We start from the raw sequence: 26,152 nt of genomic DNA, 5'->3' as shown, positions 1-26,152 counted from the left end.
AGTGTCAAAAACCTGTGCTGCGTTAATCTTATTTCCATACAATGTGCTGAAAGCAGCTAATGGAACGCATGAATTCTAACTGTTGGTTGCATTCAGCCTTCAACGTCTAAGGTCCCATCAATTACCAACTAGACATTAGTATTCAAATGACGACGACAAAGGTACTCTTTTTCACTTCGTCTCAACAACACCACTTGCATTTCAAATGTTCAAGAGATCTCAATGAAGACTTGGAAAGGAATATCGGTTTTTAGTTGTGTTCATACATTAAGCTGAGTTGAATGAGCTCTACGAAAACTGCTTTCCTCATTTCGTTAGGGAATGTACAACTTCAGAAGTATCTGTAATGAAGGCTATTTGTCGGCTGGCGGTTGAAACGCTGTCTGATGGCGCTTGAAAAATTCACGAAATCCATATGCGCTCATGTCGTAATTGTACTGTTAACATCAAACCGCAAGAACCTACGTGTCACTGACCAAAAACGCTAACGATTTGCACAGATCAACATACTTGCTCATGGACTATACTTGGAAAGGCTACTCGCAACACTCATTACCTCTGTAATCTTTAAAATCCACAAGCGAACAGAGCTTGCATTTAAGTTGAAGAGAATGGAAACTAAACACCATAGCATCGGAGAATTGATATGTTGAGAAGGACTAACCGGAGTAACATTGTCACTGTAACGCATTACAGGCTGATCAAATAATTCATAGTTTAATAATGATAAATATGCTTATTGAGCTCTTGACAAGGCAATAATCTATTATGCCAATTAGAGAAGAAATACTTACTCAAAGTGTGTTGGCATCAGAAGGTGAATGACTAAGAGATGAACTTTTAGCTATTATAATTAAACAACTTGAGAAAAAATTGAAAGATATATAAATATCATTAGAAACTTTAAGAAGAACAAGATTACAAACTAAGACATAATTTGATAAACAACATCAATTGAAATCTAAAGCAATTGAAGAAGGTGATTGAATTTTGGACTATGATAGTAGTTTGAACCATTAATATAATACTTTAAAGTTTTTTATACAATGGTTTGGACCATAGGTAATAACAATTTTTTTATGATAATGTGACTTATTGATTACAAGATCTAAATGGAAAAAAATTAAAAATATTAGTTGTAAGAAAATATGTGAAGATATTGAAACAAAGATAGATAGAAAGAAATATAGAAGACCTCGTTGAAGACTTAAATCTTTGAAGATAAGAAGATGAGTTTGACTTGGATAGCAAAAATGATAAAAAAAAAAGAAAAAGAAAAAAAAAATGATGAAGATATGGAGAACATAATATGAATCAAATAAGATTTGAATTATTTGATATATATCAAAGGATGCACAATTTTAAAGGATGTGGATATTGAGTGATAACATGAATATATGGTGAAAAATAAAAATATAGATGTTATTATAGAAGAGCCTAGTAGAAATATATAATAAAATAATAAGAATAAATTATAGAAAGGTAATAAAAAAATTTAGTCTTAATTTTTTTTATAGAAGGAACTTCTATTTATTTTATAGAAGCATAAATAAACCAAATCAAAGTAAATATGATAAGAAATTGATATACGCATATTTAAAAGAAAATTAACAATAGATTAAAGTAAAACTTACCTCAAATTACCAAAAATTGATATTCAAAGAGGATTGGTTGTGAACTTGGATTGAAATCACACCTTGAGATACAAAACTATGCACCTATAGTGACTTTGGGATTTTTAAACAAATCAAAGAAAGTATGGTTTTAAAAAAAACTTCATAGGATTTTTTTGAACATTGGTTTTGGGTAATTTGAATATCTAATAACTTTATAAGAGCATTGCAAAGTCAAGGTTATTTTTGATGAATATTATTTTGAAAAAAAAAAATATATATATATATATATATATATATTCAAAAAAAATTTGTAGATTTGGTAGTAGATCTATAAATAAAAATTTGTAGATTTATAATTATAGTTATTTTTATTATGATTAGTAAATTTGAACATGATCAAATGATTAGATTGAAGGTTATTGAAGTTTAAGTAGGTTGGAGTTTCAAAAATAGAGTTTGAAGGTCAATGGTGGTTTCTAAGATATTTAATAGTTTGTCAATTGGATTGAGATGAAATTTGTGTATCTAGATAGCAGAATTGATTTTCAACATATATATAAAATTTTAAAGGTATTTAATAGTAGAATTAAGAGATTTTGACTTAAAAAGATTTATATTAAGATTGGAAAATGAGGCTAATGAATACCTGAGCAGATTTTAGGATTTAACTTTTATTTGATAAGTTTGATTTTCTTAACAATATTTGCACTTATTTTTGGCTTAATTTTTAAAAGGCGTACTAATTTTTAATTAAAATCAATAGTTTAATTATTAATTATAGAAGTTTCAATCTGCCATAGGATTCATTAAGAATTTATTTAAGATTTAGAATTTGATTGAGGTTTGTTTAGGATTTTTCTAAGATTTGATTAAAAATTCTAAGATTTGATTAGAGTTTTTTTAGGATTTGATTAGGATTTTTATAGTATTTTATTAGAATTTTTTATGATTTATCTAGGATTTGATTAGGATTTGTCTAGAATTTTTCTAGGATTTAATTAGAATTTATTTAAAATTTGATTAGAATTTGTTTATAATGTGATTAAAATTTGATTAGGATTTTTTTAAAGATTTTATTAAAAATTATCTAAGATTTAATTAAGATTTGATTAAGATTTGTCTAGGATTTGTTTATGATTTAATTAGGATTTATTTTAGATTTATTTTATTTCTTTTATAATTTATTTAAAAATTTAATTAGACTTGATCAATATTTGATTATATTTGTTAAACTTTAATTATAATTTATATAAGATTCTATTAGATTTTTTAATATTTGTTATTGTAATTTTCTTTTACCTTCCACAACTACATACCCAGTGTATTTTAAGCAAGACTTCACATAACATGAAAATGCCAAGAAGTTGTATAATTGAGAGAAGCAAATAAATCAAGTTTACAACTAAATTTGAAGAATCTTGCTACTACAAGCATGAAAGAAGCAAGGATAAGTATACCAGAGAAATTTGATAGAATAAGATAAAAGTTTTGAAGGTTTCTACAATAAGTGAAGCTTTATCTAAAATTATATCATTTTCAATACCTCAATGAATTTACTTAAGTTGAATTTATATGCATATTTCTATGTAAGATTTTTTTTTTGATTTAAACCTTTCATAGAAATGGATTCTTTATTCTATGATTTAAATTTATTTTTAGGAGTTTTTATTACCATATTTAGAAAAAATCATTAAAAAAAGATAGCACAGACCAAACTCATATCTTTACAATAAAAACCACATTTAGCCACCAGATATGCTGCTAAATTTCAAAACCTTGCTTGAGATATGGATTGAAATAATAAAGCCTTTATTAATTAATTTTACTATGAATTAAAAGATAATATCAAAGATTTATTGTTGATAATGTCAAAAGCAAGTTCATTAAAGTAATTTATTATTGAAGCCATTATATGTAATATTTTATTCTTTGAAAGAAACTAAGAACAAAGATTTGGTTGAAGAGATACAAGTCAAATCATGGCTATAGCTTTTAGGTTTTCAAAATTTTATTCATCAAGACTAGAATCTATGCCAATTGACATAATATGTTTTAGACTTCTTACTAAGTAAAAAAAGACTTGACGTCATGAAAAAAGATTATACTTATATTATAAAGAACCTAAACACAATACTTAATATTTTTTGAAGAAGCAACACAACCACAAAATGAAGAGCATGGTTGCTAAAGAAGATGATGTGTTAGAAAACTAGTTTCTCCAATTACAATAAGAATTGTGCAACTTAAATCTTGTGCAATACTTAATAAAGATCTTATTTTGTCTTTAAATCATTCACCTTATTTTATAGTAGAAATTTTTTTAGGACCAAAAAATCACAAAGTTTTAGCTTTGTTAGATTCAAGAGCCTTAACTACATTTATACACAAAGACTTTGTTAAAAAAACAAGAAATACCATTAATTAAAAAAATCAAATTTATGCACCTAAAAGTAATAGATGGTCATTTTTTGTCTTCCAAAGATGTCACCTATAAAATTATTCTTTTAGAAGTAGCAACTAATAGTCATAATAGCTTAGTAATATTTAATATAATTGAATCTCCTTCTAATTTAGTTATTTTAGGATATTTATGGCTAAAAAAGTATAATCCTTAAATAGATTAAATTTCTTATAATCTTGATTTTTTCCATAGTTTAGCTCAAGATTTTGCTAGTCAAATAAAAATCTATAAGCTCAATACGTTCAAATTCTTATTAATAGGTGCAATAGCTTTTATGCATATTACAAAAGCAAATGTCAATTTTTTTTCTATATATGCCACATCTATTTTTGATGGAAAAAAAAATTCAAGTGACATTTCAAGCCAATACTAAGATTATCAAGAAGTTTCTAAAAAAAACATGGATATCCTTTCAAAACATTGTTTATATGATTTTTTTATTGATCTTTAAGAAAGAGCTCAACCTTTATTTGAACCAATCTATAGCCTATCATAAAATGAGTTGATTGCACTTAAGAAGTATATTGACAAAAACATAGTAAGAATTTTATACACCACTCTAAATCATAAGTAGGGATTCCTATCTTATTTGTGAAGAAAAAAGATGGATCCTTGTAGATGTGTATAGACTATCAAAGACTCAACAAGATCACCATCAAGAATAGGTATCTCCTACCTTTGGTTTCAAGACTTCTTGACCTAGTCAATTAAACAAAGATCTATACCAAAATAGACCTACGAGGAGCATATAATTTGGTGTGCATTAAAAAAGAAGATGAATAAAAAACTGTATTTCAAATGAGGTATAGATATTTTAAATATAACATCATATCTTTTAGATTTACAAATACATCAACTGCTTTTTAATATCTAATGAATGAAAAATGTGCAATGTTTAATTTCAAAAAACATTGCACAATGAATGTGATAAAAATGTGCAATTTTTTTTGAGATTTACCAATTATTATTGGACTTTTGTTAAAAACTTTTTTTAAGATGCAATTCTTCTTATATGTCTAACATATACTTCTTTTGCATCCAATTTATTTCTATTTAGAGTGATTTTATTCTAAATTCAAATTATGTCTTTTAAAAAAAATCAAAATATATCTTTAATATATTTTTATTTTCTATGCTTATCTTTCAATTATATTTAATAAATCTTCTTGTCCAAGTAACAAATACTTTATTTGCCTAAGTTCTATAGGCATTGCTACAAAATTCACCACTAAAAATTAATAAATTATCTCACTTGAGTATTTAGTATAAAAAAAATGCACTCATTGTACTTAAAATCATAGTTTTTGTAAATTAGTAGTGTAATTGTTAGGAAAAAATAAGAAATGGATTGCTTAATAGCAAATATGCAACCAAGGACGGAATTTAATTAAAAAAAATCTCCAAAGAAGATGTTTTTAGTTAGCTAATATTAAATGAAGGCCCAAAGGAAGTAGTCTTAGTATTAAAAATATACATATATATATATATATATATATATACTAATAGTTCTTAAAACATATATATATATATATATATATATATACATACATATATATTATAAATAATAATGATAATAAAAAATATATATATCAAAAAAATTAGAAAAAAGAATAGAGAAGTAAAGAAGGAAGAAAGAAAAGAAAAAAAAAATACAGAAGAAAAGAAAAAGAACAAAAGAGAAAAATAAAAATAAAATGAAAATAAAAGATGATTAAAAAGGCAAGATGCTACCCTTGAATAGCAGCAGCTTCCTCGTGGATATGGAACCGGGCCGCCCCAAATCCTTCTTCTTCCTTTTCATTTCTTTTGTTTTTTGGTGTTGGAATCTGAGCTCCAATTGCTCCGGATTTCCTTCTTGAGCATGTTCCAAATGTGTTTATTTTCTGTACGTGTGTGTGTGGCGGTACTTCTTCTTCATTATTACGTCAAAATGTAGTAAAACAAAATAAAATAAATAAAATAAAAATATGAAACTTTGTTGTGATCAGAGCACAACATGGAGGTTTAGCTTCGATGCTCTGTGTCCTTTTATGGAAGTACTGCAGTGCAGTATTTTCCCCTTTTAAGAAAATCAATTGAATTATAAATATATAATGTAAAATAAAATCAATTGAATTATAAAAAATGATTTATTAAAACTTCTAAGTATTCAATGTGTAACAAGAAAAATCATTGCTTTTAAGTGGTTAATAAAATTAGATATGGTTTTGAGGGAACTTTACTTCAGAAAAAGACACGTCTAACTCTAATTTAAATTACTAAGTAGAATGGAATTTGACATCTTTCATTCCATTTAAAGAAGACGAGTTTATTGAAATAAAATAATACAACTAAAAAATATAATCAGCACTCATTTGGCTTATATGGCACAAAGACATTGTTGGTAATACTTAAAAAATATAGAACTTAGATATGACATAAGTAACAATTGTAAAATTTGCACCTTACATATAAAAGAGAGCATTTTTTATAGATGTTAAAGATGATTTTAGATTTTAAATTTTATAAATAAATGTATATATAAATATATATATTATTATTATTATTTATATAAATATAAATATAATATTATTATTATTATTATTATTATTTGTATGAGAATCATAATCTTTTTTTCAAGTTGTAGATTTCTTAAATAAACTTAGACACTTTACACCTATTTTATATTTTGACTAATCTAAGCTCTTTAAGATATTTATTATTTTTTTAAATATATATATATATATATATATATATGAAAAAAGAATCTCTTATTTGCTAATTATACTATCTTTGTAGAAATGAAAAGTACTAAAGCTTATTAATAAAATTAAAAAACATTCTTTACCAATCACAAACAACCACCAATTACTATAAATAAAAATTTAGTCAAATTTTCATTTAAACTAGCAATCACTGCACCAACAATCAATGGCTTATACTTCTTTGATGCCCATTTTGTATCAAAAAGTCAACTTTGGTGGTTATTGGAAGCCAAACATGCTTATAAGACTATGCACTAGCCAACTTTTCTGTTAATGTCTTATTCTTTTGTAAGATACATTATCATCTTCAATTCCACAAGTTCTTTTTTGTGTGAATTATCTCACTTCTATTATTATGTAAGATATATTATAAAGAATCTTTGAATTCTATCTTTAAACACTATTCTTGTATTATATCCTTTCTCTTCTTCAACAAAATATATAAAAAAGAGAATTAATAGATGAAATATTCTTAGTAAATTAGAAAAAAAAAAAGAAAAAAAAAGAGAGGATATAATACCACTATATAATCTACCCAAAGATTCTACCCAAAGATTCAGCTTGTTAAAAGGGAAGATAAAAATACAATTTATTGAAAATACTAATAAATGCACACTAAGTGTAAAAAATTGCTTCTAATCTTATTCTAACTTCAAAAGTAGTAACCAATACAACAAATTATTCAAAAGAAAAAAATAAAAATAAAAATGATCCGGATGAATTGTGGTTAGCAGGCAGGACAATGTTTTCTGAATCATCCACGATCTGAAAATCACCATGACATTCCGGAGAGACGCCCTTCCAAACATTGGCCCTCGTAGACCTAAATTGACGCCTCATATTCGAAGACATTTAGCAACAAGCGTAGCTGAAGAAGATCTACATGATTAGCTAAGGATTGCCGGAATTAGGCATTGATACACGTTGGAATTCTCATGGGCGACGATGTAATGTCATTCAGAGTTTCAGAAAGAGGATTGAGAATCTCTGTCCTTCCCTAAAGCATCAATTCAATCGGGGAAAGATGGAAGAACCTGTTGGTGTCAAGATCGATACTCTGCTTGATCATCTCAAAGAGTTTTCCAGGTGTTTGGGGTTTCTGGGTTTCTTCAGAATTTGCTTGCTCTGTGTCTGAAGTAGGAGTTTGGGGTTTTAGGGTTTTTGGTTTTTTAACTCGCGAATTTGATATGGGTTCATACGAATGATTTTGGAAGTAGTGGAGGTTGTTGGTGACCTGTGGTGCTTACTTGATTTCTGTTTCGAATGGCAGGTATTATACAGGGTATCCGCGCGAGGAACGGGTTTCACGAGTTCTGGAGTTCAAATCAGAGCGTCAGTTTGTTGAGCTTCTGCACCAGGGCGAGCCAGTGGCTGTTGCCTTTACACTCAAGTACTTTGAAATCTGTCACGGGCTCTCGGTGCTGCATTTTCTCTTGATTGTCTTATTATTTTGTGGGCTTTGGAATAATCGGTTGCTTCTGTTACGTTGAGCATATGCATTTCGTTTTGAACGTCTGTCCTTGAAACCAAACCTCTACTGTATTCTTTGCCAAACTTTCAAAACTTTGGACCCCTTATTTTTTCAGCCATACCGTTTTATATACAATAAAGAGATCGTTACCTATGAATTTTGTATTCAATGATCAGAGTGCACGTGTGTGTATGCGTTTAGATGTCCGTGGACACGGAGATTTGATCGTGTCCTGGAGGATGCAGCTGCTGAATGGTACCCACATATCAAGTTTGTTCGAGTAAGTGGGGTGACAAGCGGACTTACCTCAGATGCTCACTCTCGTTCTATCTGTATATTTCAATTTGTTAAAGCGATATTTTTGAGCATCAGAGGACCTCGAAATGGTTCTCCATGCACAACTATCTTAAAGGGCATTAGGTGTTTAAGTCGGTTTACCTGCAGGAATATTTTCAACCAATGGTTTGATTTACTATTTCTTGTTTCCTCTTGCAGGTAGATTGTCCTAAGTACCCAGGTTTTTGTATTGCAAGGCAACGGAAGGACTACCCCTTTGTTGAGATATTTCACAGCCCCAAACCGGTTTGGCCTCTCTTACATGCACCAGTGCTTAGAATTCGTTGATATGAATCATCTTCACGCTTTCAGTAGCAATGAGGAATCTTGGAGATCGAGTGAGGAGTTTCTGATTATATAGAAAATTTGCGAAAAAAATGAAAATCATTGTAGCGCTTTTAATTCTTTTCTGTAGAACATGTTTAAAGAGATTTGATTTGGCAGGCACACACTCAGGAAGGCGTAAAAGACCGTTCTATATCACGTTACAGTGTCAATGTTACTCCGGTTAGTCCTTCTCAACATATCAATTCTCCGATGCTATGGTGTTTAGTTTCCATTCTCTTCAACTTAAATGCAAGCTCTGTTCGCTTGTGGATTTTAAAGATTACAGAGGTAATGAGTGTTGCGAGTAGCCTTTCCAAGTATAGTCCATGAGCAAGTATGTTGATCTGTGCAAATCGTTAGCGTTTTTGGTCAGTGACACGTAGGTTCTTGCGGTTTGATGTTAACAGTACAATTACGACATGAGCGCATATGGATTTCGTGAATTTTTCAAGCGCCATCAGACAGCGTTTCAACCGCCAGCCGACAAATAGCCTTCATTACAGATACTTCTGAAGTTGTACATTCCCTAACGAAATGAGGAAAGCAGTTTTCGTAGAGCTCATTCAACTCAGCTTAATGTATGAACACAACTAAAAACCGATATTCCTTTCCAAGTCTTCATTGAGATCTCTTGAACATTTGAAATGCAAGTGGTGTTGTTGAGACGAAGTGAAAAAGAGTACCTTTGTCGTCGTCATTTGAATACTAATGTCTAGTTGGTAATTGATGGGACCTTAGACGTTGAAGGCTGAATGCAACCAACAGTTAGAATTCATGCGTTCCATTAGCTGCTTTCAGCACATTGTATGGAAATAAGATTAACGCAGCACAGGTTTTTGACACTGAAACTAGCCCAAAGTTTCAGATGTCATCTCAGGCCACCGAGTACTAATCGGGGTAAATATAGGTTTCACCCATATGTAACCAAGGGGTGCGTGATGAAAGCTTATTATGCAGATGTCATACAAGTAAAAGTCGGAGATGCCGAATTCTACGTATCTCTGCAGTTAGATGCAGCATAATCACTCAAAAGAATTTTAGAGATGTTGTCATTTAATCATGTATCCTTTAACTTACACTGAAACTTGAAGATAAAAAATAAGTGTATCGAATTTATAGGATTGGCAAAGAACTCTCGTAATTTGTAGTGACTAGTGCAAAGAACTCGTAATTTCCAGATTCAACATGAAGTTTATTCCACAGTTTGAAAAGTCCGTCTCAGACACAACTTTAATGCTACTTCACTGCATGGAAAATCGTACCATCCTAGAAATATAACCCCTACAAGCGCGAGCCTAAAGTTCACGAATTGTCATCAGTAGGTCCTGCAAGAGAGATTTGCTAAGAACGGTTATTGTAGAATTAATCATACCGAGCATCGCAGGTTACTGCAATGCACCAACAGTCTGTCAATACCAGTCATACAAGATCCATGCTCGAATGACAAAGCTGCGGTCCATGCTCTTCACAATAAAATCCAGCGACGCAAATTGGTCAGCACCCATGAGGAGAGTTTGCCTCGCGTTGATCATTTGGGTCAATCCTCAAGCTTAAGAGAAGGGCAAGGGCGAACCCAGTGCAGATCGCTACTTGTGGCATCAAAGTTCCCTGTTTCAACACCGCAGATACCGACATGAAAAGTATCTAGCCCAAACAGATACTTGTACCAAGTTGCATTTCTGCACATGAGTTTATCATTTCATGCAGAAATAGTTAAATCTATGCAGTGTGCCGGTGATTATGTGAAGTCGAGGTGTCTCTTCGATAGCTTCGACCTTCGTTTCTGATGCAGCATTCAGGTTGCTCTTCGACTTGAGAAACCTTAATCTGACTTGCGCATGCATCATGGTTTTCCACGTGGGTTTGCATAGTGTGACCCAGATTGATAAACAGAATGTAATTCAGTTATTTAACTTGCAGAGCTTCCCTTGTGCCATTAGAGACTATCTGGCCAGTGGAAGAATTAAGGCCCTTGATTCTAGTTTCACCTGCTATCCGCTTAATCCCTGGATTTCTATTCAGTGACTAGGTTGACGTACAATCAGAAGTGTTGATTGAGGGATTGCTGACTTTTTGTACACTTTCAAGTATTTTGGTCAGAGCTGTGTTCGTTGAATTCGTAATGCTTCGGAAACTAACCTCAAACAAGATATCATATTGAACTAACAAGTGTTAGAATTGATTTTGATTGTCACTGCATGTATGTGAGTTGTTTAAGCTGTACCCAATAATAACAAAAAGTGCAAACTAACATTACAACAGATATTATTTTATTTAATCTTGTAAAATGATTTTACAATTTTTTCATTTTACAATTACTCCTTTATTTTCAAGTAGTTGAGAATTTCTTTTTCAACTTCACAATGCGATTTGTTTTATTTGTATTCTAAAATAAAATTTCCACTGTATTAGTAAAAACTTGTACCATCAAGCAAAGAAATTTAAGTTAATTTTCTACTTTGAAAACATTACAGTTTTTGACCTACATGCAAAATCCAAATAGTATCTCATGAAAAGTCAAATAACGTTCATATTCCTGCTGATAAAAACAAGAAGAAAAATGGAAGTATCAAGAAGACTTGGTCATGTCACGGTTCACCTCCCACACAAAACTGATCCTCCGTTGCGAATGACAAAGATTTATCCACATCGCAGGGTATGAATCCACACCAGAACAAAAGACTGGCAAAAGGACTGAAGTCCCTGGAGAAGTTCGAAAACGTGAAGGCCGTGCAAAGAAATCTAAGGTGCAAGGGCCACCAGAGGAGGAGGAGCTGCAACATGGATGGATGCTTCGAGTTGCCGCATATTCCACGGCTGCTAAGCTGCGTGACTACACTCGGCATCCATGCCCACCACTCACCTGCTTGATGCGTTCCCTTCCTGCTTGATTCGAACTGGAGGTACTGGCGTTAAGCTCACGGGATCCACCACCTGAGAGTTGTGGGTTCCTGAAGAGTGTCACACAATAGTTTTGACCATCGTCAGTGACTGTCAACCCTAACTTCGTTGCCGTGAAGTACTGTTGCATAAAAAAGACATGGTCGTGAACGCCGGGCGGCATGTGGATTACATGTTGGTCCTAATGATGTGCGGGAAGTCCTGGAACTAGAGTTCGGACCGGGGCTATACAAACCCGCTGGATTGAGAGCGAGGATCAGTTTTCTCACGCTTGCGAATTTCAAGATACTGTTAAGATTCGAATCTCTCTACAGCGGTTTCTTTTGTGGCGATCTCGATCCCTCGCAGCCCCGACGTAAGAGTTGTGCCACTCGACTGTCGCAACAATGACGAGGAGCTCAATGCAGCTGCGACTCCTGGCCGCGTTGATGATGCTCGTGGGCCTCAGCGTCGTGGTGACGCAAACGCAGGCCCAGTGTCCCACCTCGGGCTTAGCTGCCTGCGAACCGGCGGCGAGAAGCGATGTCCAGCCCACGGACACTTGTTGCACGGAGCTGCAAGCGTACTTAGACACCAACACTCCGGAGGCATGTCTGTGCGAGGCCGCTGCTGCGCTGATCGGCGAGGATGTCCAGTACGCCATCCTCATCCCGGAGAAGTGCAACCTCGTGTACAAGGCTGACATCACCTGCAACGGTACCTCTCTAACTCCACACCTTGGTCCGCAACCTGTGTTTTTCCTCATCACCCTCATCATTCTGGTGACTGATCGTGCGGTTTAATGTGGTGCAACTTCTGTTGCGTGCAGGCATTGGGATCCCTGGCGGCTACTAAACTGCGTCAATCCAAGGACCAGATCTTAATGAGGGGCTAGCCTAGTTGCCCGACCACATCGCTAACACAAGCCTTCCAGCAACTGAAGCCGATACTGATTGCTGAGATGAGAGTGTTGAGAAAGGCTGGCATCACCTGCAACGGTACCTCTCTAACTCCACACCTTGGTCCGCAACCTGTGTTTTTCCTCATCACCCTCATCATTCTGGTGACTGATCATGCGGTTTAATGTGGTGCAACTTCTGTTGCGTGCAGGCATTGGGATCCCTGGCGGCTACTAAACTGCGTCAATCCAAGGACCAGATTTTAATGAGGGGCTAGCCTAGTTGCCCGACCACATCGCTAACACAAGCCTTCCAGCAACTGAAGCCGATACTGATTGCTGAGATGAGAGTGTTGAGAAAGGCTGGCATCACCTGCAACGGTACCTCTCTAACTCCACACCTTGGTCCGCAACCTGTGTTTTTCCTCATCACCCTCATCATTCTGGTGACTGATCGTGCGGTTTAATGTGGTGCAACTTCTGTTGCGTGCAGGCATTGGGATCCCTGGCGGCTACTAAACTGCGTCAATCCAAGGACCAGATTTTAATGAGGGGCTAGCCTAGTTGCCCGACCACATCGCTAACACAAGCCTTCCAGCAACTGAAGCCGATACTGATTGCTGAGATGAGAGTGTTGAGAAAGGCTGGCATCACCTGCAACGGTACCTCTCTAACTCCACACCTTGGTCCGCAACCTGTGTTTTTCCTCATCACCCTCATCATTCTGGTGACTGATCATGCGGTTTAATGTGGTGCAACTTCTGTTGCGTGCAGGCATTGGGATCCCTGGCGGCTACTAAACTGCGTCAATCCAAGGACCAGATCTTAATGAGGGGCTAGCCTAGTTGCCCGACCACATCGCTAACACAAGCCTTCCAGCAACTGAAGCCGATACTGATTGCTGAGATGAGAGTGTTGAGAAATATATGCATACGTATGTTTATATGTAGATAAAGTCTTTTCATATTCATATATATATATATATATATATATATATGATTCTGAATATGCGTAGAGGAATGGGATTCTCGGAAAAGCTGCCATCATCGGACCATCGTCCGAGGTTTTGTTGAGCTTGCCCGATCTAAATTAAGTTCCCGCGTGGGCCCTGATCGCCGAAATCAGTCATGTGCCAGATTCGTGTTGTTTGTTAATTGAATTCAGATGAGAGTTTGGATGTCTTGGTTTGTACTTAATCTCTGCATGCACGATAAATATTCTCCTGTTTTGTTTTGGTGGTGAATGTGGATTGAGTGGAAGCAACTTTGCTATGTCTTATCCAATTTTGTAGATGTTGTGTTTGAACATGCTCTAGAGGATGGGTTAATGAAGAGGAGAATTGCAGTAGTGGTCTCTAAGGTATTGTAGATGATGCAAGATTTGTAGCTGTTTGGACATCACTAAGCTCTTCTTTGTGTTGGTTTTCCTTTTCAATAAAGATAAATGGTCACAAGTTCAAACACATTGATAGCAAACCATTCGCTTTCATATTTTAAACCAATTTCAATTTTTACTTCTAAAAAAGTCTTATACTATCAATAATATTACGTTCATATTTTTTTTGTTCTTTTAAAGATTATATATATATATATATATATACATACATATAATTCTTAGATAAAATTTATTTTTTTTAATACTAAAAAAAAACTTAATAAAAAATATATATATAATTCAAAATGATATTATAAGTGAGAAGTTAAACACTTTTTATATTGAATATGAATAATTTTCAAAATTCTAATATAAATTTAAAAGTTTATAGTTGTTAATCTACATTGAAATTTTAAAACTATTAAAATAAATTAGGTTGATTTTTTAAAAATTAGAATTATAATAATGTACAAAATAAAATTGATTAATTTTTAAGAGAATCATAGGGTGTTATCTTAAGAGGATTTATGCCTTGAAGTTGGCTTTAAAAGGCCATGCTTTAAAAGCCTCATAAGATTTCTTGCTTGATGAAGAAAAAAATTCCTTTCAAAACCTTAGTCTTTGGATATAATATTAAATGAGAAGAGGTTATGAAATAAACCAAATCATTCAACTATCATAAGACCAAATAGTAGAGTTCATATGGCCTTAACAATTTACCCTCTAATCTTTGAGTCTTTACAAAGATAAAGAAATTTCTCATGTTTACTACATTGACACAACTTACATTTCTAGTTTGTAGCTTGTGAGATTGTTTTTTGTCTTTTTTTTTGTCTTTTTTTGTCTTTTTTTGTCTTCTTCTTTTTTTTTTTTTTACAAATATAGAATCTTTTTCAATAGATCTATTTTTTATTTTATTTTCTAAAAATAGGATTTTTTTTGAAGATTAGAGAAGAAGTTTTCATATATTTATTGATACTAGTGGAGAATTTTTAAATTTTTTTTTTTATCTTTCTTAAAAGTATTTGGTTGTATGTGTAGATATTATTTGTTTCCATTCTTTTCAATAATGGGGTATGATCTGATTAGTGTCTTTTATTGCTCTACTTTTTAGGTAGTCGTTGAGGTTGCTTTAAGTCTTTTTTTGTTTATTTGGGTTGCTATTAAAGTATCAAGCTCTTTTCTTTTAATATTATCAAATACAAGAGCTAATAGGTAGAAATTCTAGACGCCTTTATTTTTTCTAATTAAAAAACGTGATGCTTTAAAGTTTGATTTTTATTTATAAATATTATAAATTAAATTTTTTATTAGAGAAAAATCAATAATATATTTGAATTGGTATTTCAGAGTATTGATGCTTTTATAAAGTTCATGTTTAGTTCATTAAATATAATACTTTTATTCAATCATGTACCCAATGACTCCTTGGCTAATTTTTATAAGTAATTGTCCTTGCAAGATAACAATGTTCTCTATAAACTTGGACTTTATGACATTCAATCACCAAGGAGAATTATTTTAACTTGAAGTAAGAGAGGCTAAATTTTCATGAATGTTATGTTCTTCCAAGCATGAAAGTGTGCTCTACTTTAATTATTAGCATATAAAATCTACTTAGTAATAAAAATATTATTAAAATTTAAATCTATATAAACATAATTTTTAAATGATAATTTGTATGCTACTTCATAAAGCTAATGGTGTTACTTCAAGCACTTGTGTATAGATGATGATCAAATATTAGTACAAAATCCATTTAGCTTTGATCAAATCATATTTTGTAACAACCAATTTTTGTAATTATGCTTCATATATTTACAACCTTTATATTTGTTGTGTCTTGACCTTTTTTTGAGCTAATGCATATAATAATAATCTTAACATGTTAACATCGAATAAAGATAGAAGAATAATCTGACCATTATATAAGAGATGCTTGATACAATTGAAAGTCTAAAGTTGTTCTTATACCACAAAATATGTAATATAATGAGATAATATTTATATAATATTTAAATGTGAAAAGATGATAAATCACACATGTACATATAACATTACTTTTATAAGTTTATTATGATGTATTAGACCTTTTATTTTTAAGAGATAAGATAATGAATTGATAATTTAATGTCTTTCAAAAATAAAAGATCAAATACTAATGAATTGATAACTTAATTTACAATGGTTTGCATGGAAGGTTTTAAGGAAATAATCAATCAAACACCTTTAGTCTTATTAGATATAGCTGATGAATCTTGGATCAAATTCTAAGCTCATCATTTTCTTATTTTAAAGAAGCTATTTCAAACATACATATTTTTTCCAATAGTTACCTAGATATTATGAATAAATAAAAATAGGTTAATTTGATATTGTCTTATAGAGAAGCTTCTTAAAAGCTTTATAGACATGATTTCATTTTTATATGTATTTGTAGGCTTTTGGTAGGTTAGAAACTTAGCCAAAAAGTTAGCCACATGTTACATGTATTGGTAGCTTGTGGTGCAAGCTAATAATGTAGCTTACATATAAAAAAACTTATCTTAGAAGTTAAGACATGTATCTTGGAAATTAAATATGTATCAGAGATCTTATAGAATATAGCCATGTAGCTTCTAGTTAGATAATATATATCAAGGAAAGAATAAAGTCTTCTTCACTCTTGTCAATGCCTTTATAGTCTTCTTGTCTTTGGTATTAGCCATTTTGGTCTAATATTATACCACCATTTAATATTTTTTTAGTCTTATGGAGTATTATTAGAGTATATTGATTTTTTAGTTCTTTAAAATTTGTATCTTTGAAAATTTGGCAAGAGTCCTAACTCATTGTTCTTATATTTATTTTGAAGTGGGTGGATGATTTTATTTCCATTGTTGTGTTTTAAAGATTGTCGACTATCTACTTTTAAACTAATATTTAGTTTTTTAACACTGATTTTTTTTAATGAGAGTAGATTATCCTTCTTTGTAGAAATTTTTATTTTATATTAGAAATTATGGATTACACTCCTCCAATTTGACTTTTGGATTTATTTGAATTATCTATGGAAGAAAAAATTATAGATGCTATTCTTAGTAGAAGTAAAAATAGATTTATAACTAGTATGGATCTTTAGAAGCTTGTTAACACTCTTAAGGTTGAAATCTCACAATTTGTTTGAAGAGATACAAATCAAATCATGGCTACAGCTTTTAAATTTTTAGAAGTTTATTCATCAAGACTAGAACCTATACAAATTGACATGGTATATTTTAAATTTCTTACAGAGGAAGAAAAGACTTGACATCATGAAGAAGGATTGTGCCTATATTATAGAGAATCTAAAAATACTATTTAATATTATTTGAAAAAATAACTCAACTACAAAATAAGGAGCATGGTTACCAAAGAAGATGATGTGTTGGAAAATTAATTTCTCTTACTACAATAAGAATCATATAGCTATAATCTTATATAATACTTGATAAAGGTTTTTTTCTCTTTTTTTTTTTTTTTTTTAAATGCTTCACCTTGTTTTATAATAAATTTTTATTTAGGACCGAAAAATTTCAAAGTCTTAGCATTATTACATTCAAGAGCCTTAACTTGTTTTATAAACAAAGAATTTGTCAAAAAATAAGAAATATCTTTGGTGAAAAAAATCAAACTTATATATTTAAAGGTAACAAATGGTCATTTTTTTTCTTTTGGAGATATCACCCATAAAATTAATCCTTTAGATATAGAAATTAATGGTCATAATAGCTTAAAAATATAGAATTTAATTAAATTTCTTTTTAATTTAATTATTTTAGAATAAGTATGGCTAAAAAAGTATAAGTGTCAGATAGATTGGATTCCCTATAACCTTGATTTTTCATAGTTTATCCCATGATTTTGCTAGTTAAATAGAAATCCATAAAGTTAATATGTTCAAATTTTTATTGATAGATATAAGAGATTTTTTGCATTGTCCAAAAGAAGTATTAATTTTTTTTTTATATATACAACACTTATTTTTGATAAAAAAATATTTCAATTGATATTTTAAGCTAATATAATAATTATCAAGTTTTTTTTGATTAAAAAATATATGTTATCTTTGATAGTATTGTCCACATGATTGTTCTATTGATCTTCAAGAAAGAATTCAACTACCATTTGGACCAATCGATAGCCTATCACAAAATGAATTGATTGTAGTTAAAGAGTATATTGACAAGAACTTTGCTAAAAATTTCATATACTACTCTTAATCTCAAGCAAAGATTCTTATTGTATTTGTGAAGAAAAAATACAAATTATTGCAGATGTGTATGGACTATCAAGGACTTAACAAGATTATCATCAAAAATAGATACCCCTTACATTTGATTTCAAGACTTTTTGATATACTCAATCAAGCAAAGATCTACAATAAAATAGATTTATGAGGAATATACAACTTGTTATGCATTGAAGAAGAAAATGAATAGAAAACTTTATTTTAAATTAGATATAGATAATTTGAATATAATGTCATGCCTTTTGGACTTACAAATTCAACATCTAATGAATAATGTCTTTTGTGAGTTTTTTGATGATTTTTTCACTTGTTACTTAGACAACATTTTAATTTATTCTAAAAATACTAAAAAATATAAATTTTATATTCATCATGTCTTAAAAAAATTAAAAGATGCTAGATCTTATACTAAGATAGAAAAGTGTATATTTCACACTACTTAAGTTGACTTCTTTTGATATATTATTTTAAATGATAGACTTATGATAGATTCTATGAAGGTTTTGACAATCATGGATTGAAAGGTTTAAAAAAAAAACAAAGATGTGCAATATTTTTTTGAAATTTGCCAATAATTATTGAAACTTCATCAAAAACTTTTTTTCAAGTTGTGGCTCTTTTTATATGTAATGGAATATAGATAAGATAATTATATTATTGATGCATAGAAATAGGTAGTTGGAGCCATGTTTAAGAAGTTTATAAAATTAAAATTAGGTTGATGGTTTATATGGGATCTACCATAGATCATTCTAAAAAGGACTTAGGATAATTATTTAGATAACTTCCACCAACAAGAACATTCTAAAAAGTTCTAAGATAGTTAAATAAAGTATAAATAGGATTGGCCATGGTCATGTGGATATTTAATTAAATATAGTTTGGATCCCTTTCACTTAATAAAGTTTGGTTTTATATTTTTTTGTTTTATTTTACTTTTTATATTCCATTTTCTTTAATTTTGTTTAGTTTTTTTTCACTATATTTTCTTATATTGTGCTGGAATTTATATTGCTATAGATTAAAAGACTCTTAGATTTTAGAAATAATCTAGTCCCATTTCATTGGTAATAGAGTAAGTATTTGTCTATTGTTTAGTAGTATGTTGATAGCCACCATCTAGTTGGAGGTCAGTTGTTATGGTGACATTACATACTATTTTGGAGCTATCACAAGCTATTTTTAAGAAATTAATTGAAATAAGAAAAGACACTATAGTAGCACAGTTTAAAAAAGAAATTATAGCATGGAAGATATAGCAGAGTAATTCTAAATAGAAACTCAAATACAACATCTTTTAGGTTAGATAACTACTCTATAAGAATAAATGGAAGTCTCTAAAACAAAAGATTTGACATTTACTAGGCTAAAATTAAATAAGCTCGATACATACTCTAGGACTTCAAGGCAAAAATATATATGTCAATGTCTCTTCAACATGCAATAATATCTCCAATTATTTGAGACAAACACCACCAAAGAAATTATATATGTAACCAACTATTTGAGAGGTGCAGCAACTATTTGGTGGTTATGTCAAGCTCAAAGCTATTGAACTCATGGTGGATTTTGAGACTAAGAGGAGTTTGAGACCAAGTTTAAGAGTCAATTTTGGCCCATTAATGTGGAAAAAATAACACACAAATATTTTGCTAACCTTATATAATCTAAATCACCACAAGATTATATCTCCCAATTTAATTTCTAATATCTATTATAAATATATATATATATATATATATATATATATATATGTATTCTAATAAATATATATATGATTAGGTAGAAGTAGGTAAAAATAAATAAAAATAGATTAATTTTATAATATCTTTTAGAAAAGCTTTATAGATGCTATTTTGATTTTACATATGTTTGTAGTTGATTGGTAGGTTAGAAACTTGGTCAAGAAGTTAATCACATCTTGGTAGCTTATAGAACAAGCTAATTATGTGGGACAAATATAAAAAAACTTGCCTTGCAAATTAAGATATATGTCTTGCAAAGTCAACACGTTTTGGAGGTCTTATAGGACATCGCCACGTAGCTCCTAATTAAGAATATATATTGAAGCAAGAGTGAAGCCTTCTTCACTCTTGTCAATGCCTTTCTAATCTTTAGTCTTATTTCAAGACTTTCTAGTCGTTTTGTTTTTGGTAATTACCATTTTAGTTCAATATTATATCATCTTTGAATGATTTTTTAGTTCTTTTCAATGACACAAGAGTATATTGAAGATTTTTTTCTTCAAGATTTATATCCTTGAGATACATGTAAAGAATAAACTATGAGGTTGAATGAAACATATGCCTTAATAGAGAAGTTCATGATAACAAAACTTGGATATGATGTTATCATTGATATGTCATAGGTAAAGATGAAAAATAAGCATATTAATTGGTTAGCACGAATAATTTTCTTCAAAGATGGTAGACACAAGGTGACTCTTTATACATCCGCATTGAGTGAAGTTGAAAAATAATCTATAGCTAAAGACATTTTTATAAGAATGATCTTTATGAAAAAACAAATATAGCATAAGCAATAAGTATACATAGTGGTTCTATATCTTGCTTTAGTAGTGAAAAAGCCAACCAAAGAAATAGAATTGAAAGAACAATTCAAATATATATATTGGAATATTTTTCCAACTAACTTATCTACTAGCTTGCCACTTGATCCAAATACATCTTCTACATAGAACTATTGACTTGGACCAAATCAACAAGTCAACCAATTTATTACTTAGTATCAAATGAATTTGAAGAGCTACAAAAGATATTAGATGATTTCTTGGAGAAGGGCTTCATTTGAGAAAGTATATTATTATGAAGAATACTTGTACTCTTTTCATCCAGAAAGATGGTGGACTTTGGCTTTGCTATGACTATAGATGTGTTTATAAAGAAACTATGAAGAATGCATATCTACTTCTATGCATGGATGATTTTTTTAACCAACTTCAAGATGCAATCATCTTTAGCAAATTAGACCTTTGGAGTGGCTATTGGCAAACACCTATTACAAAAGAGGATATAAAAAAGAGAGTCTTTTGTACATTCTATGGGTATTTTGAATGGCTTGTTTTACCTTTTCGCCTCACCAATGCTTTAGCTTCCTTCATAGGCCACATGAATAGATTGTTTCAAGACTTTTTGGACAAATATATAGTTATTTTCATTGATGATATCCTAGTTTATAGTAAAATCCTTGAAAAGCATGAAAAATTTCTATAAGAAGTATGATATCAGTCATAATATAGTGACTTCTATTACAAGCAATTAAAGTATAAACTTTGAAAGTCAAAAGTGACCTTTTTGGAACATGTTGTGTCTTTCAAGGGCATGCACATAGAATTTGATAAGGTAAAAATAATGGAAGTTTGACTAACCTCCAAAGATGTTTTTGAAGTCGACTCATTTTTAGGTCTTCCTCTATATTATTACCATTTTGTTTGGAAATTTGTACACATTGTTGCCTCACTGATAACGTTCTTGGTGGAAAAGTGCCCTATTTGCATAGAAACTAAAGTATAAAAAATAGCTTTTGATAAGTTAAAGGAAATATTTATTATTGCTAAAATATTACAGTTTTATAATCTCAACCTTTCTTATATAGTTCATATTGATGCTTTCGACTTTGCTATTGGCGCGGTCTTTCAATAAGACTTTAGTAGGGGCCTTCAACTTGTGGCATATAAATCATTCAAGTTCAAAAGAATAGAATCCAATTACTCTGTCCATAATTAAGAGTAACTAACAATTGTATATGTGACAAAAATATAGCAACACTATCTATTAGAGGAGCTAGTGATTGTTTGGACTAACCATTGGCCCTTGCTACATAATTTGTATTTAAAATATGAAATCATATCATTATTATTGAGAAGAACAATTACTATTCTTTGAAATTTAGCTTGAATACAAGTAAGGACAATAATACATCATGTGAGATAACTTGTCATGTTTATTAGATTTGAAATTCAAATCAATCTACAAAGTAGAAATTACTATCATTAGTTGTGTCATTTCAAACTTAACCAAAAAGATAGAATAAAAATAAGCTATACATCAAAATACTTATTTTAAGGTGATTATTATTCAATTAAAGATGGATAATGTGTAACATCAAAATGATAGTCTTAAAGATGGCTTGCTTTATTTCAAGAAGCAAATTTATGTATCTAATGATGTTATACTCAAGATGTGCATAATTCAAGAGGGACATGCTATTTTAATTTCTAAACATTAACGCATGAGTAGACTTTAGAATAGATCTAAAGGATATGATTTTGGGCCAATTTAGATTATGATGTTTAAGCTTTTGTAGACTCCTATAAGTCATACCAATATAATAAAGTATGCAACGTAACTTCTCGTAGATTATTGTAGCCAATTTCACTACCTATAACACATTGGGAGTTAGTGACTATGTATCTCATGATGTGTTTGCCATAGATGCCTTACAATTACACCACGGTTGTTGTCTTTGTGGACTAACTATCAAAGCAAATTTATTTGATTGTAGTGCACTCTGATATTGATATTCCAACACTTGTACGGATCTTCTTTGATACTATTTTTTGTCACCATGGATTACTTTGTGTCATCATTTTAGATCATGATCCATGCTTCATGAAAAGTTTTTAAAAGACTTTGTTTAAGCTATTGCATAAAAGACTTGCCATATTGACAACCTTTTATCCTCAAATAGATGGATAAACGGAGTGTGCAAATTTAACCTTAGAAGATATGCTACATGTATTTATGGCGATTCATTATAATACTTGGCATGAATATTTGATGCTAGTAGAGTTTATTTATAATGATAGTATTCAAGCAAATATCAATTATTCACTATTTCATTTTTAATACCAATCAGCATCCAATGATACTAGCAATTCTCCATTGTCCCATTGACACCAACAACTTGACAACAAAGAAGTTCACATAATGGCTTATGATAACTTTCAATGACCTTACAAGAGGTACAACACTGCCTCTTTATCGTACAAAATGAATAGAAGCATAATGCAATAACTACTAGCAACATAAGACCTTCTAAGAGAGTGACTAGATATTTGTTAGGGACATAGTCCTTAGACCTTTCTAGAGACAAGTTTCTAGAACCTTCTAGAAAGAAAGCTCTAAAAACTTCCAAAAGATTCTTTGAATATTCTCTTAGAATATTCTTTGAAGATTCCCTAAAGATTTCTTTAGAAGGCTTTAGAAGATTCTTAGAATATTCTAGTAGATTCTAGGAAGTTACTTGAGAAGCTTCCTAGCTCTTGGATAGTTGCTCGAGAAGCTTCATAGTTCTTGGGAAGCTTCTTGATGCGCTTCCTTAGAACCATAGGCTAGTAGTATATATAGGAGACGAGGCTGAAGAGTTCTTCAGTCTCGACAACACATCTCTTGAAGCTCTAGCTCAATTCTCTTGGCGTTGCTCTTATACTCATCTGATAATCTAGTTCTTGTCATTTCTTCTTGAACTTCTTGTTTAGATTTCTTGTTTGTATTTTTGGTCCGTGACAGTTTGTCGAGACTACCTTTATCTTAATATCAGAGCTGAATCCTTCTTGTTTGAGAGCGGATTACCCCTCTTCTTGAAGGTATTCTAGCGCTTTAGGGATTGCGGATTACCTTCCTCTAAACTGATATTTTCTCAATCACAATATCAGAGCTTAGTTCTTTGAGGCAGAGAGTGGACTACCCCTTTCCTTGGAGATACTTGAGCGTTCTAAGGGTTGCGGATTACCCTCTCTTGGACTGATATTAATTCCTTCTTTTTGTTTAGCATAGCTAGTAAAAAAGACTGTTAACATCGATTTCAGAGCTTTGCCTTCTTGATAGAGTGCGGATTACCCCTCTTCTCGAAAGCATTGAGGCATTTTTAGAGATTGCGGATTACCATCGTCTAAAATTGAAATCGTTTAGTATTTTTTTTCTTTTCTCCGAGTAGGTTTTAGTGACAGGTAGTGCTACAATTTTTTCCAAGAGACTTAGCAATTTCTTCTTCTCTCAAAATTTTAATCCATCTATTCTCTAAATATGGAAGTAGACCAGGTCATAGACAGTGCATCTCCACAAGTAGACAATAGAGTGGCAACTCTTGCAGATCTTCAAGCTCTTATGAATAGTGTACGAAAGGAGATTGCATTTCTTCACAATCCAAGTAAAGAACCTCAAATTGATCTAGTGACCGAAGAAGCTAGACGCGAAATTCATAGCCTACAACAAGAGATTATTCGACTGAGAGAAGCAAGACATGTGTTACATACGACCCCTATGGATACTTCAAGGATTAGTACGAAAGAACCAAAAGCGAGTATGCCAAACAAGTTTGACGGAACAAGAGCCAACTTTCGAGGTTTTGTGCAACAAGTACGGCTTTACCTACGCCTATACCCTTCTCGTTATCTGAATGGATTTACCCAGGTTGCTTTCATAGGTACTCTTCTATCAGGAAATACTCGTTCTTGGTTTGCTCCACTATTGGAGAAGGATTCTCCAATATTGTACGACCTAGAGGCTTTCATAGAGAGACTTACTGCTGCGTTTGGAGATAGCAATCGAGAAAGAGTGGCTGAAAGAAAGATACAAAATCTGTGACAAGGATCACGTTCTGTTGCAATCTATGCTGCAGAATTTCAACAGCTTACATGTGATCTTGATTGGAATGATAAGGCGTTCATGACACGATTTCGATATGGACTGAGAGATGATGTCAAGAACTTATTGATCACCATGCCTAAGGCGGATACTTTAGAAGAACTTATATCTCAGGCAATTATTTGTGACAACCGCCTCTTTGAATTACGACAAGAAAGATGATCAAGCTGGAGAAATGATGGAGCATTTGCTACATTTTCAAAAGGTCCAGAGAATCACTCCACAGATCCTGAACCCATGCAAATTGATGCGGTACATTTCAAACCCCTCACAGCTGAGGAAAGGAAGCGACGGTTTGAACAAAACTTGTGTTTATATTGCGGAGAAGCGGGCCATAAAGCTGTAGATTGTCGGAAGAAACAGAAGCCTCAAACAACAAGACTCAGGAGTACAAGCATGCAGGAAAACAAGGACGCCCAGCCACAATAGGGACTGTGCGGCTGGACATCTCAACATCCAAAATTAATCAAGGTCCCTTTCTCTCAGCTCAACCTTCAGATTGTTTTATGGTACCTTTACATCTAGGTATTCAAGAACTACAAGTCGATGCTTTATTAGACTCGGGTGCATCCGCTTGCTTTATAGATGAAGAGTTTGCCAAGCTTCACAATATTTCTCTTGTAAAGAAACTTAAGCCTGTCCATATAGAAGTCATAGACGGACGACCATTGTCTTCGGGCAATGTTATCCATGAAACTAAACCATTGAAGGTACGTCTTGAAAACCATGAGAGCAATATTGTGTTTAATGTTATCAAGACCCCTTCATGTCCTATCATTTTGGGACTATCTTGGCTTGATAGATATAATCCATTGATAGATTGGAAGTTGCAGAAAGTGACATTTCCAACAAACTCCTTGAAAGTGGAATCTGCCAAGACAATGTCTAGAAACAAATCCTTGTTTATAGGTGCAAGGGCTTTCATGAAGGAAGCCAAGCAAAATACACCTCTTGTCATCTTCGCAACTCCGACTCGAGAAGATGCAACTCCGACTTTGGTTATTCCAAAGCAGTATGAAGAATTCAAAGATGTCTTTGAAAAGAAGAATGCTGATATGCTGCCAGAGCATCGACCCTATGACTGTGCCATTGAATTGCAAGAATGAA

General features: G+C 31.6%; 1 protein-coding gene and 1 long non-coding RNA gene across 2 annotated transcripts; one reads left to right on the top strand and one right to left on the bottom strand.

The window, feature by feature from the left end:
• Window positions 1-223: 223 nt before the first annotated feature.
• On the bottom strand, window positions 224-1,059 carry LOC149986638 (uncharacterized). Its single transcript, XR_016500129.1, has 2 exons — window positions 665-1,059; window positions 224-437 (listed from the first exon to the last, which is right to left on the bottom strand). It is a non-coding gene; the product is annotated as an uncharacterized LOC149986638 (long non-coding RNA).
• Window positions 1,060-7,628: 6,569 nt separating this feature from the next.
• LOC112274824 (uncharacterized) lies at window positions 7,629-9,576 on the top strand. The gene is made up of 6 exons (XM_024504610.3): window positions 7,629-7,907; window positions 8,092-8,211; window positions 8,494-8,572; window positions 8,788-8,874; window positions 9,073-9,135; window positions 9,363-9,576. The coding sequence occupies exons 1-6, from the start codon at window positions 7,846-7,848 to the stop codon at window positions 9,444-9,446; spliced, it is 495 nt and encodes a 164-aa protein (XP_024360378.1). The 5' UTR covers window positions 7,629-7,845; the 3' UTR covers window positions 9,447-9,576.
• The last annotated feature ends 16,576 nt before the right edge of the window (window positions 9,577-26,152 follow it).

Source organism: Physcomitrium patens, chromosome 22, assembly GCF_059467195.1.
Source record: "Physcomitrium patens ecotype Gransden chromosome 22, ASM5946719v1, whole genome shotgun sequence".
Lineage (NCBI taxonomy): Eukaryota > Viridiplantae > Streptophyta > Bryopsida > Funariales > Funariaceae > Physcomitrium > Physcomitrium patens.
The sequence above is the reverse complement of the archived record's forward strand: the minus strand, read 5'-3'. Positions and strand labels throughout refer to the sequence as shown.

What these genes read in the sequence shown, in the direction of transcription:
- LOC112274824 (XM_024504610.3), top strand. Translation starts at nt 7,846, where the DNA reads ATGGAAGAACCTGTTGGTGTCAAGATCGATACTCTGCTTGATCATCTC. An exon ending in GCTGTTGCCTTTACACTCAA is followed by an intron (nt 8,212 to 8,493) that starts GTACTTTGAAAT and finishes GTATGCGTTTAG; the next exon opens with ATGTCCGTGGACACGGAGAT. An exon ending in ACAGTGTCAATGTTACTCCG is followed by an intron (nt 9,136 to 9,362) that starts GTTAGTCCTTCT and finishes TGATGTTAACAG; the next exon opens with TACAATTACGACATGAGCGC.